Raw genomic sequence first — 19,524 nt, forward strand, 5'->3', positions numbered from 1 at the left:
AACATAATATTTAATAATATGATTATATATATAATTATGTATTTTTAATTAAATAAATTAAATATTATAAAATAAAAATAAATACACAATTATATTAAACTAAAAAATATTCTAGCAAAAGACAGCAAATACATTCTAAAGATTCACAAGCACTATAATCTTACAATATATTAGTACATAAATCAATGGATCCGACTATCCAATTGAACAATCATTCAACAATAGAGTAAAAAAAAATGAAACATGTCTAAACTACTACTTTCCATGTATCAATGAATATAAAGAGGATTACAAATTATTGTTGTATTTTGATATACTGGATTCGCACAATGCTTGCTCCTCTATTTCAGGATATCTCGAATCTTTCTTGGCGGTACTTTTATTTGATGCTGCTGCAGCCATCTGTCAAAAGAATCACTAGTTGAGTTCTATAACAACAATATCAAAAAAGTTAGTTTAGTTCATACCTCTTCAGATCGCGCTATCATGCTTGGAGGACTAACAGCTAAAGAAGCATAAGCCATTAACTCCAATGGCCAACCAGTAATCTGTATTGGAAAACATTGAGATCTGACCAAAAATAGAACAAAATAAGTTGGTAACAATTAAAGTCAAAAGTATTCATCGGAATGATATCTTAAAGGCATATCAGATAATATAAAGTCATCAAAAGAGAGTAAGAAACAAAAGGTTATGGGCTTATGGCCATTATGAAAACAGAAGCTATATCAGTAAATAAATAAAATTCTAAAAAATAACGCATTTGCTTAAAAAAAATGGTAGTACATTTAGTTATTTTTCATTAGTGTTCCTGACAAACCCCAATTTGATGGTTTGTTTTGTATTGAATTTAGAGTAATTTGATAACCTTTTGTCACATTTAGCCTATGAATTAGCATGGTTTTGTTATCTCTCCCATATTTGTGCTTAAGTGTAAAAACATGCTTTTTAAGCCTTATTTTGATGAATTCTAGTTTCTCTTTGATTCCATAAGATGCCTTGATGTGTTTGCTAGTAATTCCAGGATTGAAATAGGCTAGGCATGGGTCAAAGGAAGCAAGGAAGGAAGCATACAAGTGGAGAGAAGCAAAAAAAGTCAAAGAAGCAAAGTCAGCCATGCACGCGCACGCGCACAAGGCGCTCGCGCGCACATTCCGAAACAGGCCAAGGACGTGCACGCGTACCGTGCGCGCACGCGCCGATGATGGCACATGACCTGTAACACGTGCCTGGCGATTTGAGAGGGTTTCTGAACCCATCTTGGCGCCAAATGCTAAGGAAGGAGGAATCAATTAGGCAATAATACACACTCACTAGGATTAGTTTAGAGTTAGTTTCTAGAGAGAGAAGCTCTCACTTCTCTCTAGAATTAGGATTAGGTTTAGGTTAATCTCTCTTCTTAGATCTAGGTTTAATTCATGCTTTGATTCAATTTTCCTTTATCAATTCTTAATCTTCCCATCTCTCTCTTTCTAGTTATGTGCTTTAATAATTGTAATTCTTCATTTTGTTTTGGATAGATTGTTGCCCCTTTGTTTTCTTTCAATAATGCAATTTGAGGTACTTCATGATAATTGTGATTTCCTTGATTGTTGTTGATTAATTCTTTGCAATAATTGTTGTTAAATTCTATTCTTGTTATGAATTTACTATATTGTTCTTTTATGCCTTCCAAGTGTTCGATGAAATGCTTGGTTGGATTTTAGTGTAGGTTTTGTTCCTCTTGGCCTAGGTAGAGTAATTAGTGACTCTTGAGTTATCTAATTCCTTTGTTGGTTGACAATTAGAAGTTGCTAATTGATTTGAATACCTCTAAAGCTAGTCTTTCATTTAGGAGTTGATTAGGGCTTGAGGAATCAAATTGATTCATCCACTTGACTTTCCTTTATTTAGTAAGGGTTAACTAAGTGGTAGCAACGAACAATTCCCATCACAATTGAGAAGGATAACTAGGATAGGACTTCTAATTTTCATACCTTGCCAAGAGCCTTTTATAGTTGTTAGTTTATTTTCATTGCCATTTATTTTTCATGCTTCTTATCCAAAACCCCAAAACACATTTCTAACCAATAACAAGACACTTTATTGTAATTCCTAGGGAGAACGACCCGAGGTTTGAATACTTTGGTTTATAAATTTAGGGGTTTGTTACTTGTGACAAACAATCTTTTGTATGAAAGGATTATTGTTTGGTTTAGAAACTATACTTTACAACGAGATTTCATTAGTGAAATTCTAAACCGTCAAAAATCTAATCGTGAAAATGTCGCCGTTGCCGGGGATTGCAATGGTATTATGTTATTGGTTATTGTACATATGTGAATAGTGTGAATATTTTGCTTTTTGCTTCATTTGCTAGTGTAGAATTTTATTTTCTCTTTCCACCATGAATTCTCACTTTGGCCATGAGTTTGGTTCTGATTATGTTGTAGGTAATGAGAGCTTCAATGAGGATGTGTATCAAGGATGGAACAATCAAAGGTGGGAGAAGCCATATGCATATGACCAATCTTCATGGCAACAACCTCCACCAATACACTATGAAGAAGAGCCATTTTATGATGCATACCAATCCTATGGCTATGGTGAATCACCTTGTGACTTTCAAGAACCACCACCATATGCCTACGAACCATATCCTCAACATGAACCCCAACCATTCTCACAAGCCCTTCCACACCAAGCACCTTCCCATAATCCATATCCATCATATGACCAATCATCCATACCATACTTTTATGACCATTTTGAGCAAGAATCCTTAGAACAACCACAATCCTATCAAGACTACTCCCAAGAACCACCTCAATACACACAATCTCCACAACCTTACCAAGAAGAACCACCTTCCTATTATGAATCCCCTCTCCAAAATGATGAACCCTCCTACCCACCACAAGCCTCAATAGACGATTCTCTCACTTTGTTACTTCAAGGACAAGAGGCCATGAAGCGGGATACACTTGAGTTTGTGACCACTTTGACGAAGGTGGTGCACACCTTAGCCCACCAATGTTTGAATACTCAAGATACTTCCGCGACCACATGTGAAAAGTCGATTGAAGAGCAAAGCATGAAGGAGAAATTAGAAAATCCGGTGGAGAAGAAGGACTCGAATTACGTGTTGGAACAATTGGAGGAGCCTATGATCATTGAAGAAAAGGAAGAAGTGGTTGAAGATTTAGGAGATGTTGAAAGTCCATGGGAATGTAGCATCATGGAGCACTCTTCCAAGAAGCTTGAAATTGATGTTGAAGAGGGTGCGCAACCTCCAAGGCATATCATCGTTGGAGACTTGGAAGAGGCTTATCAAAAGATGGATTCAATCATGGATGAATTTCTCTCTATAATGGAATCCTGTCCCATTGGACATGAAGTTGAAACTATAAAAGAGTGTACACAACCTTCCAAGGAAAGCGAAAATGGCATGGTGTATATTGAAATTGAAGAATATGAAGAGGTTGATCAAGAGACGAACTCATTCATCAATGAATTTCTATCCAAAATTGAATCACCTCTCATTGGGCGAGATGAAGTTTTTGAAGACAACACCAAATCACGCAACAAAAGGGACGAGGTTAAATTTGAAGAAGCTTGCGAAAAGATGGAAACAACTAAAGAAGAGCACAAGGAGGTGGACCTTGCATTGTCTAAGTGTGGGGAAGCCTCCCTTCCCAAGTTACCATCCAACACAACATTTAAGTGGGTAAAATCTCTATCTCTAAGCTTTAATTTCTCACTTGAATATGGTTTGATTGAAAATGATGGTCAACTTAGAACTCTTTGTGGAATTACAAGTAAAAAGGAGTTGTGTAGTGGGTGGAACGTAGGTGTTAAGCTTATCACGGTCAAGGCCCCAAGGTATGGGGATGATGTTGGGATAAGAATCACTCTGTATGGGTCTAGAAGGAAGCATTGGTGGAGTAAAGAGAATTCTGTGTGTCCACCACATTTATGTCAACCAATTGGGGAGCAAAATCATGAAACAAAACCAACGGACGGATGTGAAGATAAGATATGGGATCCCAGTTCGCTATGTGAAGACCAACTATGGGGACTCATATCTTGGGTAGAACTTTGCCCAAGATTAATAAAAATGGTTGGAAATTCTGTAAACCAATTGGGGAGCAAAGATCCTTGGAGACTCAAGGATGAGTACAAACATAAGCCACCATGACAACAAGCATCTCAAAATGTCCAACTTAAGGACTTAAACTAAAAGTGCTAGGTGGGAGGCACCCCACCATGGTAAACTCTTTCCAATCTCTTTTAAATTTGCCTAATAAGTGATTTGAGTTACCATTGTAGGTAGATGTTTCATACAAATTTGTTTGTACAACTTAATTGTTAGCTTAGTCACATGCATGTTGTGTTTAGTAGTAGATGAATAATATCAAAATTGCATTTTTGTGAATTGTATGATGGTTGAGTGAATAAGAGTTGTGAACACTATGGGGAACACCCAGCATAATTTTTCTGGAAAAAAAAGGGGGTGTGGACGCGTGCGCACAATGTACGTGCACGCGTCCCTGTGCGGATGCAACATCGCCCACATACCCGAGAGTTGGGCCCCTCTTGGGCAAACATTATGCCCTGAGCCCAACCTACCCCACGCGGACGTGCACTACCTGCGTGCTCGCCGACTATTAGAACATGGAGGTTCGCGCCGACGCGCACCGGCCGCGTCCGCACCGATTTGCTGCTGCAAATTGTGACCCAGTCCCCAGAGAGTTGGGCCAGCTCTGAGCCATTCTTAAGCCCCTGGCTCGACTCAACTCACGCAGACGCGCACTCGCCGCGTGCGCGCCCGTATGCCAAAAAAAAAATTGAACACGACGCGAGCGCACGCACCGAGCGCGTGCACCCTATCTCAAATCGTCAGCATACGCGGACGCGCATTTGCCGCGTGCGCGTCCATACGTGCTGCCACCAATCTAGGCTTCTAACCCGAGAGTTGGGCGTGCCTCAAGCCCACTCTAAGCTTCAGGCCCAATCTCACGTACGCGTGCGCGCACTATACGCACACGCGCCCTTACCTAATCTACCATACCACGCTAGAGCGCTCTGCACGCTCGCGCATGGTTCTCCATTCTCCTCAAAGCGCACGGACGCGTACATGCCGCGTGCGCTCTAATGTGGTAGCGCGACTTCCAGGCCACTCTCCAGAGAGTTAGGCCTGAGTTGGGCCAATTCTAAGCCTCTAGCCCAACTCCATGCACGCGTGCGCGCACTGTACGCTTACGCGTCTTCTCCCGGTTTGACTCATCCACGCTTAAGCGCACTATACGCGAACGCGTAGATCCCAAGTTTTCTCAATGGACGCAGACGCGCAAGGTGCGCGCGTGCGTCGATTCAAAAATTGGGATAACCCTAGTACGCGAAGCACACTGCGCAGTCGCGCAACCCTTTCCCCCAACCTCCACCTTCTTCTTCCTCTTCTCTCCCCCAACTCCCGTCACCGCAGCAGCGCCAGCCACCGCCCACGGCCAACTCACTACCCTTCTCGACCATCAACCCCACTCATTTTCTCCCCCCTCCACTCGCTCTCTCTCCCTTCTTCCCACATAATAGCCGCGGCAGCATCATCGCCGTCCGCCTCTGCTCTGCCGCCGTCCCACCCTCACCACCGGCGATGTTCTCATCTCCCATTTCACACTCTCCCATCACGTTCCTTCTGTCACCCAGCCAGCTTCCTCTCCTTAGTTTCTCACCCCTCCGCGACACCACCGCCGGCCACTCCCCGCCACCGTCCACGGCGGCGCAGCTCCTGGCCCTATTGCCCCCCATTTTCTCTGCCATTATTAGTTCCCCTGCTCCAGGTTCCTGCTCCATTTCTGTTTTTCCTTTTTATTATTCGTTTATGTTAATTTCTGTAATTGCACGTTAGTTAGTTAAATTCAAATTTTCCATGTTAGGTTAGATAGAAATAATTGCGGTTAGGTAGCTAGGGCTGGATAGAGGATTCTAGGCCTGATAAGTGCTCCGTTCGTGCATAATTTGCTGTCTGCTTATTTGGATGTTGTATGCTGATTTTGAATTGTTCTTATGCACTTCTTGTTGCCTGAGTACTATCCCACTACTGCTGTACCTCATTGATGTTGTTTTCTGTGCTAATTGTGCTAATTTGCTATCCGGGAACGTCCAATTTTAAGCCGGAATGCTGCCCAATTTTCAAGAAAATTTGTTTCCTTTTGGTCTTTATTTCAGTTTTGGGCAAATTTCCATTTCCTTTTGACTTCCCGGATTTGCACAATCTTTGTGAACATGAACCACAACTTCTTTTTAATCGCACAAAAATATCATCATATTCCTAACCTACTTTTCTAACTCACTAACTTCTTTAACCATTTACCTTCCACTCCTCTTTAACCTTCTTTAACAGTTCTTTTACACTTTGATGATATTATTGCCTTTTGAATAAGAATTGTTGCCCTAATGAGGATTGCATTTTTTTTGGTTCATTTGTCCACTTCTATTTTCCTTGTTTACTTTTGCATATTCATTGCAACATCATGATTGTTATTTGACATCTGTATCCTGAACATGCCTTCTTTGTTACATGCTAAGTGTTTTATCGCTTATATTCAATCATATTTTTCAGGATGTCAACTAAGGGCAAAGCCATAGCCACTGCCTCCAAGAAAAGAAAACTCTCTACACCCTCCATTCCTTCCATCTACAAGCATTATGCTAAGAATCCATTGAATGATGAAGAAAAAGAAAATCAGCAATTTCCTTCTACCAATCCAGACAAATTCCCCAATCTCTACTGTGAGCTTCGTTTTCTAGATATCGAACAACAAAGCTGAATACTGAGAAGAAGTTTCTCCTACCTAATGATGTGAGACGGTCCATTACCGGTCGGATCCTTGAGTTGGGTATCGACTTTGTTGACCGAGATTTGGGGGATATCAATATATCATGGGTGAAGGAATTCTACTACAACTTCTTCCGTCCGACTTTGGATTCGGTTCAGGTGAGGGGTAGAGAGGTCATGGTTACTGAGACTGCTATTGAGGAGGCGCTACAGTGCCGGCATGTCCCTGATGAGCTGTGTGCCCATCAGCAGGCTGAGTTGGCCATACACAGCATGACTTTTGATTATGAGGCACTTAGGAGCGTCATTGGGTTACCAGATGCCACATGGGTTATGGATGCAAACAATACCAAGCAAAAAGGGATGCTCTTTACTCATCTGACTCGTGAGGCCAAGACTTGGCAGATGATATTCGCATGCTATGTCCTACCCACCACCCACTTCTCTGAGATCCCTATGGAGATGCTTCTACTGATTGGGTGTATCATGGAGGGGAAGGATGTCTCTTTTCCTAGGCTTATCCGACAGTGTATGTGGTGGGCGCATATTCGTGGCCTACTCCCATTTTCTACATTGGTCACGAGTATGGCGGCCCTAGCTGAGGTCCCATGGCTAGACGATGATGTGCGACCACCACCCCCTGATGCTGATGACAGGGAGGTTACTATCCCCTGGGGTGGCTGGGTGCATGAGAGACCACCTGCTAGACGCCGCTCTCGGGCTAGAGCTGTCGTGGGGACACTTTCGCCATCAGCTCCTACAGCTGCCCCATCATCCTCTACAGCCGCAGCTCCTTCATCATCCACAGATCCACCAGCAGCACCCGAGCCGACCTATCTCCTGGTCCAGCGTCGTTTCCGGTTCTTAGAGCGCGAGAGATGCCATGTCAGACGCCGTTTAGACCGGATGGACCAGGCACTGATTTCTTTGGGTGCTGAGCTACCTCCGCTTCTCGATTCTCCGGCCTCCGATGAGCAGGATCATCAGGAGGAGGATGCGGAGGCACCAGTTCAGCAGGATGCCCCTGACACTACAGAGCCACCATGGACTCATGAGGAGCCGGTCCCACAGCCAGAGCCAGAGCCTATCGTTGTACCTCCCACTGATCCTCCGGTTTAGCATCGAGGACGATGCTTGGTTTTAAGTGTGGGGAGGGCACCGGTAGCATTATTTGGGAACCGGTGAACTTTTCGGCCTAGTTATCTTATTTTGCACATCTTTGTATATATTTTGATGCATTTCTAGTTTGCTTTGGATACTTTTATTGCTTATTTTGGATTTTATATATTTTGATGCTTTTGGATATTTGTAGATGTTTTGGGTGATAGACTCCGTACTTTTAGTTGGATCCTTCCTTATACATTTGTGTTTATCTTTTTAGTTTGTGGTTGTGATTAGAAATCATACTTGAATTGCAAATATTTAGTTACCCTTTTTGCATAAGAAGTTGATTTTAAGTGAAAAAGGAAAAGGTGAACTAAGAAAATTTTTGAATTTTGCAAATCACAACAATGCTTAGTCAAATATTGAAATTTTCCAAGAAGTTTAAATATAGAGCATTAACCCAATTGATTGAAAGAAAATTTTTTGGTAAAACTTGCTTGAATTTCATACTTTGTGAAGCATGTGTTGAACTAAGAACACAAGCTTGTGAGACTTGAGCCTATTGATGTGGTTACATTTTATAACCACTTATTTTCCATTCTTGTGTGAATTTGCTCTCTTTCTATGATTGTGACCCTTGATTTGCTTGATTCTATATATCTATTTATTTCTTGTATTTATGCATTTATATGATTGAGGCCATTACTTCATTAGCCACTTACCCAAATAGCCAACCTTTTATTCTCCATTGTTAGCCAATTTTGAGCCTATGCTTAACCAACTTGTTCTTATTTTAGCACATTACAAGCCCAAGGCGGAAAACCAATGAAAAGTCCTTGTTTGGATCCTTGATTAGCCTAGGCTAGTGAGAGTGCTTATTATTCAAAGTTGGTGAGGCTCGGGAACATTGGATGGGATAAAAGGGGGTAGTACACTCTCATATTTAGGAATTGGGTACATATTCATGTATTGATTAAATGTAGAGACCTTATGAATTGATGTTCCTGTGTATAATTTGAAAGAAAAAAAAAGAAGAAAAGAATGAAGAAAAAAAACGGGAATAAAAGTGAAAAAAAAAGAAAAAAAAAGAAAGCAATGAAAAAAGGGGACAAAATGCCCCAAAGTGAAGTCAACAAAAAGGAATCAATGCATAAGTGTTGTGAATCAAATAAGAATGCATAAATATGTAAGAAAAAGTGAAGAATAGGTAGTTAGAATAGTTTGAATTTGTATAGGTCATTATATAGTTAGGTGGGGAAGTCTATGCTAATCAAAGATTCAAATCCTAGTCCACTTAACCATAAATGATCCTACCTTGACCCTAACCCCATTACAACCTAAATGAAATACCTCATGATGAATGTATGCATGCATTGAATAAATGTTGATTGCTAGAAGAAAATCAAATTTTGGAAAGCTTGATTAGAAGAGAATTGAGTGGATTAACCCTTAAACACTTGAGTGAGTAGAGCGGATACACATCCGGTGAGGGTTCAAAAGTTCAATCACATGTGTTCACCTATATTATCTATATTCTTGCAAGTTTGAACTCGTTTTGATAATTCAATACAATTGTGGTTTGAACTTAATTCTTATTGCCTAGCTCTTGCGCTTATACATATCTCTTGGGAATTGATTTGCTTGAACTAAGCATTTCCATTTGCTTAGATAATTGCATTTAGATAGGATTCATATAGTTTAGTTGTATTCAATAAATGTCATACCCCTTAGTTCCTTCCTAATTTAGCATGAGGACATGCTAAGGTTTAAGTGTGGGGAGGTTGACAAACCCCAATTTGATGGTTTGTTTTGTATTGAATTTAGAGTAATTTGATAACCTTTTGTCACATTTAGCCTATGAATTAGCATGGTTTTGTTATCTCTCCCATATTTGTGCTTAAGTGTAAAAACATGCTTTTTAAGGCTTATTTTGATGAATTCTAGTTTCTCTTTGATTCCATAAGATGCCTTGATGTGTTTGCTAGTAATTCCAGGATTGAAATAGGCTAGGCTTGGGTCAAAGGAAGCAAGGAAGGAAGCATACAAGTGGAGAGAAGCATAAAAAGTCAAAGAAGCAAAGTCAGCCATGCACGCACACACGCACAAGGCGCTCGCGCGCACATTGCGAAACAGGCCAAGGACGCGCACGCATACCGTGCGCGCACGCGCCGATGATGGCACATGACCTCACTAATGTAACACGTGCTTGGCGATTTGAGAGGGTTTCTGAACCCATCTTGGCGCCAAATGCTAAGGAAGGAGGAATCAATTAGGCAATAATACACACAAACTAGGATTAGTTTAGAGTTAGTTTCTAGAGAGAGAAGCTCTCACTTCTCTCTAGAATTAGGATTAGGTTTAGGTTAATCTCTTTTCTTAGATCTAGGTTTAATTCATGCTTTGATTCAATTTTCCTTTATCAATTCTTAATCTTCCCATCTCTCTCTTTCTAGTTATGTGCTTTAATAATTGTAATTCTTCATTTTGTTTTGGATAGATTGTTGCCCCTTTGTTTTCGTTCAATAATGCAATTTGAGGTACTTCATGATAATTGTGATTTCCTTGATTGTTGTTGATTAATTCTTTGCAATAATTGTTGTTAAATTCTATTCTTGTTATGAATTTACTATATTTTTCTTTTATGCCTTCCAAGTGTTCGATGAAATGCTTGGTTGGATTTTAGTGTAGGTTTTGTTCCTCTTGGCCTAGGTAGAGTAATTAGTGACTCTTGAGTTATCTAATTCCTTTGTTGGTTGACAATTAAAAGTTGCTAATTGATTTGAATACCTCTAAAGCTAGTCTTTCCTTTAGGAGTTGATTAGGGCTTGAGGAATCAAATTGATTCATCCACTTGAATTTCCTTTATTTAGTAAGGGTTAACTAAGTGGTAGCAACGAACAATTCCCATCACAATTGAGAAGGATAACTAGGATAGGACTTCTAATTTTCATACCTTGCCAAGAGCCTTTTATAGTTGTTAGTTTATTTTCATTGCCATTTATTTTTCATGCTTCTTATCCAAAACCCCAAAACACATTTCTAACCAATAACAAGACACTTTATTGTAATTCCTAGGGAGAACGACCCGAGGTTTGAATACTTCGGTTTATAAATTTAGGGGTTTGTTACTTCTGACAAACAATCTTTTGTATGAAAGGATTATTGTTTGGTTTAGAAACTATACTTTACAACGAGATTTCATTAGTGAAATTCTAAACCGTCAAAAATCTAATCGTTAGTTCCACAGTTCAAAAATGGATATTTTGGATGTTACTTTGTCATGGGAAAAGCTATTATGTAAATTAGAAAATGTCAAATAACTACGGATCAAACTAGAATTGTTTTGGAAATATCTTATTGAAAATGAAGGAACTTCAACCATATACAAATGGTGGTAAAATTTTGGAGTTCTAGGTACTCACCCTGATAATCCATACTTATTCAAGAGTTCTAATTTCTCCTTGTAGGATTGATCAGATTTCTTGAGTGACACTGACAACTCAACTGAATCACAAGGATTGGCGCCTTCTGATCAACGAGATTTTGCATGTTGATATAGAATTCAATAGAGACTAGAGAGTACAATCGTGAGTATAGTCTAATCAACACTTAAACCTCGCATCAAAGAATTCTACAATCTATAATCGAGAGTATTAATCTCCCGAGTCGTCCTCCCTTGGAATTGCTAGAGAATGCATGTTATTAATTAGGAAGCTTTTTTTTTGTTATGAATTGGTGTAGCAAAAGTAGATGACAAACAATCAATATTAAAGGACTTGGCCTAGGGTTGGTATTAGAAACTCTATCACTATAGTTTCCTTCAATGATGATAACAATTAAGTCTTGCTCCACTTAGTTGACCTCTAAGTGTAGAGGAGAGTCAAGTGAAAGTAATTAGCTTGGATCACAAGTCTTAACTTCACCCTAAGGGAATCTAAATTTAGTGCATCCCAAACCAATCAGCAAACCTTAATTCTCAATCAACAATTGACATTCACTATTCAACTTCCCTAATGGTCCAAACCCTAAGCCAAGTGAGAGATTTCTACTCCATAACTAGTTTGGCATTTTGTCAAACAATTGATGAGCATTCATGAAAGACATTGAGGAATTAGAATGAAAAATGGAAAGGAAGGAATCTAAATCATACAATTATCTACAATTGAACAATCACAAGTAAGAAATATGAAATTACCTCAATTCAATAGTTCCAATATCCAAGTAACAAAAGCAAAGTTAGATCCCAAGTGAAAGGATCAAAGAACACTAATTGAGAATAGGAGAAGAGTAGATCTACTAATTGCATCAAAATAAAGTGTATTACAATGGATCTCACCAAGGAAAATCAATGGAGAATGGTAATGGAGATTTGAGAAGAGTGAAATTCTAGAGAGAAGTTGGAGATTCTCTCTCTACCCAAAGTGTAACTAACTCTAAGAAATATCTAGAAAAAATGTAAAAATGAGCCAAAAGTCCCTTAACCCTTCAACCCTTGGTCTTCTTAAGCTTTTCCCGCCAAAATACTTTCCCAAAAATGGGGCTTCCAACTGTCTCCATGCTCAGGTCACGTGCTCTATTAAAAAATCATGTGAGACCATCGACGCGTACGTGCACAGCACGCGTACGCGTCCTTTGGGCAATTGCAATCCGCGCGCAAGCGTAACGTACGCGGACGCGTCCATGAGGATCATGACTTAGCCGCTATACGCGCCAGCTTGTAACTTGGCTCCTGGCTTTGGCTTTTGGCTGCGCAATCCACGCGGGTGAGCCATGTACGCGTACGCGTCCTTGCTGAGGTTTCCAAAGCTTATTTTCTCATGCTCCTTTCCTTTGCACCCACTTTCCTTCTCTCCTCCGGGTCATCTCTGCCCTATATTCTGAAACCACTTAACACACAGGTCATGGCATCGAATGGCACCAAAGGAGGATTAGAAATGTATCTAATTTAGTACAAAATAAGCATGTTTCCATCCCTAAGGCAAAATTAGGAAAGGAACACAAAGTTATGTATTTTCATATGAAAAGTGTGTGGAATCATTGATAAAACCCTCGAAATCAGTACAAGATAAACCCTAAAAGCGGGGTTTATCACCTTCCCTTGGAACAAACCCATACGATAATAGAAGCTCCCCATTTGATTTTTTTTTTCCATATGAAAGGAACACCTAGGTAGTATGATACAAGCAGTCAAATCTAATCTTTGGACTTAACGCTTAAACTAATCCGATGATACCATACTAGTGAAAAATATCATGATCAAATAAAGCTTTAATCAATTAATAGCTTATCATTTTGTTTGGAACTTGTTTGCTTTGTGCTAACTTTATCCTAGATAACAAATTCCAATCTTTCAATCTATGTTTACCTGTTCACCTGGTTGATACGGCCGATCTGTAGTAAAGACAATTCCCTTTGATAAATTATCATAATCCAAAAAGTTATCCACCTAAACCAGTGAAAAGAAACTGGAGTTAGAAAATTTCATTGGCAAAATCATAATAAGGAAAATTTTTTGGAATAGACCGTACATACTCCTAATATTATAAAACGTACCCTCAAAACAGTTAAACAGAGCAGGTAGGATGACCAACCAAAAGACAGATCCAAGCTAACACTTGTGCATTTTAAGTAATTCAGAAAAAAGGAAAAAAAGCCACACACACACACATATCCTTCAGAAAATCAGAACCCAGATTTCATAACCATAATAAAAAAAACTATATGAGAATTATATGGGAGCATAACAGCAATAAAAAAATGTCTATGTATAGATTCTGTTAGGAGGAAGAGGTCATTTGTATGACCAAAAGAAGAAAAAAATGCTTGCAACTGTGTTTCCATTTCTTTTGTTATTGAACATAGATCAAATTTGATATCTGCCTTTTGCATGTACAAAGCAAGTGCTTGCAAGTTATGGATATCTGTCATTATGATATGCTGAACTCCAGGATATTGAACCTATTATATACAAAAGAAATCATAATTGAAAAGTTCACTCCCTCTTAATTACAAACACAACATTTTGCAATCTTGATGTTAATATTCTCATCCCAACTATAAGCAGCGTATTGAAACACTGTCATACCAGAATTATTTACCAATTCAGATCATTTTCTGAAATCAATTCCACTAAATACTCCACAAAACCAGTAGATACAAGAAATATAGGATAACTTGATGTAACATTTGTACCTCAGAAGAAGAAGAATCGAAGACCCAACCTCCTTCATCAGTATCTAGAGATGCCAGATTACCTTCTTTATTCAGAACAAGCAAACCATGTCCTATTATACAATAAAGGGGTCAACTTATGATAAGAACAAATAACAAAAGTTCTTTTAATTTTTGGACAGAAATTGCAATAAATTGAAATAGCAAAAAAATTGTTGTAACGCATAAGAACATCAGTAGAAATGGAAATTAAGAAGAGAAAAAAAAATGAATGAAAGTCATCACAAAGGCAATGCAAAATGAATAATAAAATACAACGTAAAATATATATCAGTATAACCCCATTGCAATTTGCAAATATAATAATGAGGGGATTCCTTCTCCACAAGCTTTGTGACTGATTTTCGTTATTACACTATGAAAGGACTATCACTAAGGGGAAAGGAGAATGTAAAGGACTTCAAAAGCCCCAAATATTCCCCAAAGGCAATGCAAAATGCCTTCGTGATTGAATACCTGCCCACCAAGGAGAATTAAGGAGCTTCAGTGAAAGCAAAAAAAACAAGTCTGAAGGTATAAATATGGAAGAAATAATTGCTTTCCTAAGTAAACATTGTGCTACTTGGTAATCATAAAGGCCTCAACTCAAAATTTGAAGTAGCATGTACTATACCCTGCATCAGGCCTTTTAACTTTGCAAAATTGTCTGCATTCTCCTGAAAAGGCATCAAAGTACCAGTGCGAATAATAATATGCATCCAAGTTACATTATCAAATTAAATCAATAATTGAAAAGTAGGATGATGCGTATCAAATATTTTTTAAAGCAGCCCAGACATCTTCTACCATAACGCTTTGTTTAATTCATCAAAAATAAATTCTGGAACGAGGAGTTTGACAATTTGTAGAAAGCAAGATAGAGACATTGAAATACCTGTGACATTGTTTCTCCAAAGAGACTGCAATTTTTCTCTATCTGATTATGGCAGAATGATTAACAGAAGAAGAAATTTTTAAATTAGCACACGCAGCACACTGCATTGTTGTGATACTCTCTAAATAGAAATTGGCATAGAATAGAATAAAGAGAAGAATTCTATATATCTCATACCTCATCATCACTATCACAATCATATTCACCTTCAAACTGAAAAGTGAGAGCGAGTTAGAGAATGAGAAAGAACAGGTTAAAACTTAAAATATTGTAAATTCACTCCAGCAAGTTATGATCAGATAATCAAATAGTAGCATGAAGGTCAAGTTATGACTAGGTAAACCAATCTATCAATAAATATTTCATGATATCCATGGTACATGTATGCCATTCAGCATGTAACTTAATCCATAATAATCAGTTTATCCCAAGAAAGTAATCCAGCTTCCTCAAGAATAACACTAATAACAAATACCGAACCTGTTGGTACTTGGTTTCCAATTAGAGAATAACACTAATAACAACTAACAAACCCTAACAAAGCAAGATGCAAAATAATAAAGCAAAATGCAAAATAAAAAAGCAAACCCTAACATAGTAAGAAGCAGAAATTACACAAGATTGTAAAACCCCAAATATCAGAACAACAAATCCTCAACAAATTTGCAAAACCAGAAGTTTCATACACACCATTGATCTCTGTTTAGTGCTTATGTCTCAGTTCATCGTCACTACCATCTCAGTTCTCCATCGCGGTTCGTCATCACTAAGGCCAACTTGTCGTTCTTCACTATTTTTCGTCATGGAGAACAAAGAATGAGCGGTTTTGACCCAGACCAACTGAGTGGTTACGAGAGGGATAGAGAGATTCTGAGACAATAGAATGTTGAGCCGGAGTGGTGAGTGGTTCCGATCACATCTTCGCATCTCCACCCCATATCAGTCACCGTCGCACCTCTTTCTCGCCCGTAGCTTAGTTCCCGTCGTAGCTCGCCTCGCCTCCTCTGTTCTGTTACTCTCTACCGGTCGTGGTTCTGTTACTCAATGCCTCCTTGCCATTAGCCGTCGTCTGTCCAGTGCCGGTGCCGTAAATGAGTGTTTGAGAGATTAGAGTGTTTGGTTTTAGAGAAAAAGGGGCAAGGGTTTTTCAAGAGGATTAAAAGGGGAAAAGGATTTTTACTTTTTAGAGACATTAAAATGGTTTCAAATAATTAGAAGGGGAAAGGGAAAGGGTTTTTGCGCGATGGTGCAGTGAGAGGGTTTCTGCGCGATGGTGGGTGGTCAGTGGCGATGGTGAGTGTGGTGAGAGGGTTTCTTCACGGGTCAGTGCAAGGATGAAAGGGCTTTAGAGGGAAGTGATGACCTAGGAGGGAATTGACAAAATTTTCGCTAAGTGTAGGTTTTCTTTCGCGTAAAAGAGGAAAAAAGATATCAAGTGGTATTTTGCTCTGGATACATTAGGCATCATTTTTTAAATGCACCCAAAACTTAAAAAATAAATTACTCTTTAAAAGCATCTCCTTTGATATGAAAAGTGAACCTATAAATATCAACCTACGGCTACACTTTATAAGTGATTTCTATAATACCTAAGGCTACACTGTTTAAATGATGCCGCATTTGTGTATCCTTTTCTCTTATAAAAAGGCAACACGGAAAAAAGCATAGCCTATTCTATGAATAGGCTACGCTTTTCAAATGTAGCTTAAAAAAAGTGTGGTTAAATGGGTATTTTTCTTGTAGTGACTATACCTTCGTACGGAATAAAAATATTCAAAGCTCTGGAGAAGATTTCTGACTGAGCTATCGAAGAAGAAAATGTCTAGAATCGTCTATGCCTCCTAAAACTCCAGTTGGTTAAATTTAAGGGATAGAGGAGCTACATCACCGTCAACTTCTACCGGTCAAAAGTGGTGCCAACGTATAGAAGATGAGGATATGAATACTTTTACCGAATTAGATTTTTGATTGGAGTTACGAATTGCAAGAAATCGAAGTCGGAAGTTTGGTGGGATTTACGGTCTTTCGCGGTTACATTCTTCTCTCTCCCGTTTTCTTTTTCTTTTTCTCTCCTACATATGCTAATCATTTATATATGCATGATTAATTAGTAAGCCGCCTTTGGCTTTCTTTATTAGATAAATACATTTTATATATATGTGCACAATGATAATGCTAATATATATCTAACTTAATGAGAAATATAAACAGCCTTTGATTTCCATGCTTCATAATTAATAATAATAATAATAATAATAATAATAATATATAAACTTATAATGCAATTTAATACTTACGGCAATTATATACAATGTTTATAATAATAATAATAATAATAATAATAATAATAATAATAATATGAATTTAATTAAATTAAAATTATTATAAAATTAGTTCAATTATTGATAATAAAAATATTTTTTCTAAAAATAAAGAATTCTAATTTTATAAAATAAATTATAACTTATTTACATTTATGTTTTTAAAACTGAAGGTCAATAGAAAAGATATATTCTTTATGATTAAAAAAAACTATAATAGAAGAATTAGAATGAGGCTAAATTATTGGTCAGACCATCAGAGTACATTATTTATAGACATACTTAAAACAATACGATACAAACAAAGATTAACATAAAACTAAACAAAAAATAATTTAGATGAATAACTCAGAATATAATAAGATCCATAAAAAAAATATTTATCACCACTGATTAAATACTTGTTGACTTTTAGTTAATTTTTTTCTTGTTTTATATATGGTCCTAAAAATCAACCTTTTGACATAGTTATTATCTAGTTTAAGACATCTAAAAACTTATAAATAATTATTCCATATAAAGAAGCGTTCAGAAGATAAATTAAAGAAGCGTTCAGAAGATAAATAAGGAGAATTAGAAAAATGGTGAAAACATTAAAAAAGAGATTATGAGAGTAAAGAATTAAACAGAAATTATGTGTGAAATTTTTGTATTGGTTAGGGAAATAAGTAGTTGCAAAATAATTTTCAATTATGTTAGTAAGGTTAAAATAGAAATAGAAATTAGACATTAAACTTTATGTATTGGCATTATATATTGTTATAGATATTTTAAATAATTATATATATTAAAAATTAGTTACCAAGTTAGTCATTCATATAGAATAAATATTAAAATATAAAATATATATTAAAAATAAGTTAAACAACACATGTATTAAAAATTTAGACAAACTATTTAAATTAAAAGGAAATTTAAAATTTGAATGGAATGTAAACCTATTTAATTAAAATCAAAGTAATGCTAGGAAGCAATTTTTTTCAGCTAATATCAGTTAATTTTTTAAAAATTATTTTATTTAATTAGTTTTTAAAAATTATTTTATTTAATTGCTTGGGAGAGTGCTAGGAGGAGTTTCAATAACCCTTTTACTTAGTTGGCCCACTTGTGCCTCCAAATTTCTAATGGGGGATCTTGTTTTAGTCATGAAACTAAGAGTGGCCATAGATAGATCAGAGACTATGTTTGCTAAGCTAGAAGGATTCTGCTCAGAATGCTCTGTCTGTTGCTGAGATGATGATGGAAAAGGTTTGCTATTGCTAAACCTGTTTCTTCGACCATTGTTATTATTGAAGCCTTACTTCTGTTGATCATTCCATGAAAAATTTGGATGATTTTTCCATGAAGGATTATGGGTGTTGCCAAAGGCTTCACCCATGTAATTCACCTCTGCCATTGCAGGGTTCTTAGGATCATAAGCTTCTTCTTCAGAAGATGTTTCTTTAGTACTATTGGATGCATTTTGCAATCCATTCAAACTCTGAAAAATCATATTGACTTGTTGGGTCAATATTTTGTTCTGAGCCAGTATGGCATTCAGAGCATCAATTTCAAGAACTCCTCTCTTTTGAGGCGTCCCATTACTCACAAGATTCCTCTCAGAGGTATACATGAACTGGTTATTTGTAACCATTTTAATAAGTTCCTGAGTTTCTGCAGGCGTTTTCTTTAGGTGAATGGATTCGCCTGTAGAGTGGTCCAGTGACATCTTGGAAAATTCAGACAGATCATCATAGAATATATCTAATGTGGTCCATTCTGAAAGCATGTCAGAAGGAAACTTTTTGGTCAGTTGCTTGTATCTTTCCTAAGCTTCATAGAGGGACTCACCATCTTTTTGTCTGAAGGTCTGAACATCCACTCTAAACTTGCTCAGCTTTTGAGGAGGAAAGAACTTGGATAAGAAAGCCGTGACTAGCTTATCCTAAGAGTCCAGGCTATCTCTAGGTTTTGAGTCCAACCATGTTCTAACTCTATCCCTTACAGCAAAAGGGAAAAGTATAAGCTTGTAGACCTCAGGATCAACTCCGTTGGTCTTAATAGTATCATAGATCTGCAAGAACTCAATTAAAAACTGATAAGGGTCTTCTGATGGAAGTCCATGAAACTTTCAGTTCTGTTGCAGTAGAGAAACTAATTGAGGCTTTAGCTCAAAATTTTTTGCTTCTATGACAAGG

At 37.5% G+C, this 19,524-nt stretch overlaps 1 protein-coding gene across 1 annotated transcript; it reads right to left on the minus strand.

The window, feature by feature from the left end:
• Window positions 1–221: 221 nt before the first annotated feature.
• On the minus strand, window positions 222–15,830 carry LOC112794439 (uncharacterized). The gene is made up of 12 exons (XM_072231617.1): window positions 15,762–15,830; window positions 15,204–15,239; window positions 15,027–15,068; window positions 14,766–14,808; window positions 14,114–14,205; window positions 13,932–13,997; window positions 13,745–13,879; window positions 13,287–13,367; window positions 13,014–13,086; window positions 11,344–11,446; window positions 468–570; window positions 222–402 (listed from the first exon to the last, which is right to left on the minus strand). The coding sequence occupies exons 1-12, from the start codon at window positions 15,828–15,830 to the stop codon at window positions 289–291; spliced, it is 957 nt and encodes a 318-aa protein (XP_072087718.1). The 3' UTR covers window positions 222–288.
• Between the last annotated feature and the right edge of the window lie 3,694 nt (window positions 15,831–19,524).

The sequence above is a fragment of the Arachis hypogaea genome, chromosome 1, assembly GCF_003086295.3.
Source record: "Arachis hypogaea cultivar Tifrunner chromosome 1, arahy.Tifrunner.gnm2.J5K5, whole genome shotgun sequence".
NCBI classification, from domain to species: domain Eukaryota; kingdom Viridiplantae; phylum Streptophyta; class Magnoliopsida; order Fabales; family Fabaceae; genus Arachis; species Arachis hypogaea.

Bases quoted from the DNA above. Each gene is read 5' to 3' on its own strand.
- LOC112794439 (XM_072231617.1), bottom strand. From the start codon at position 15,830: ATGACGAAAAATAGTGAAGAACGACAAGTTGGCCTTAGTGATGACGAA. The intron at 15,240-15,761 runs GTAGTGACGATG...CTCACTTTTCAG, and splicing joins CGCGATGGAGAACTGAGATG to TTTGAAGGTGAATATGATTG. The intron at 15,069-15,203 runs GTATGAGATATA...TGCCATAATCAG, and splicing joins ATTGTGATAGTGATGATGAG to ATAGAGAAAAATTGCAGTCT.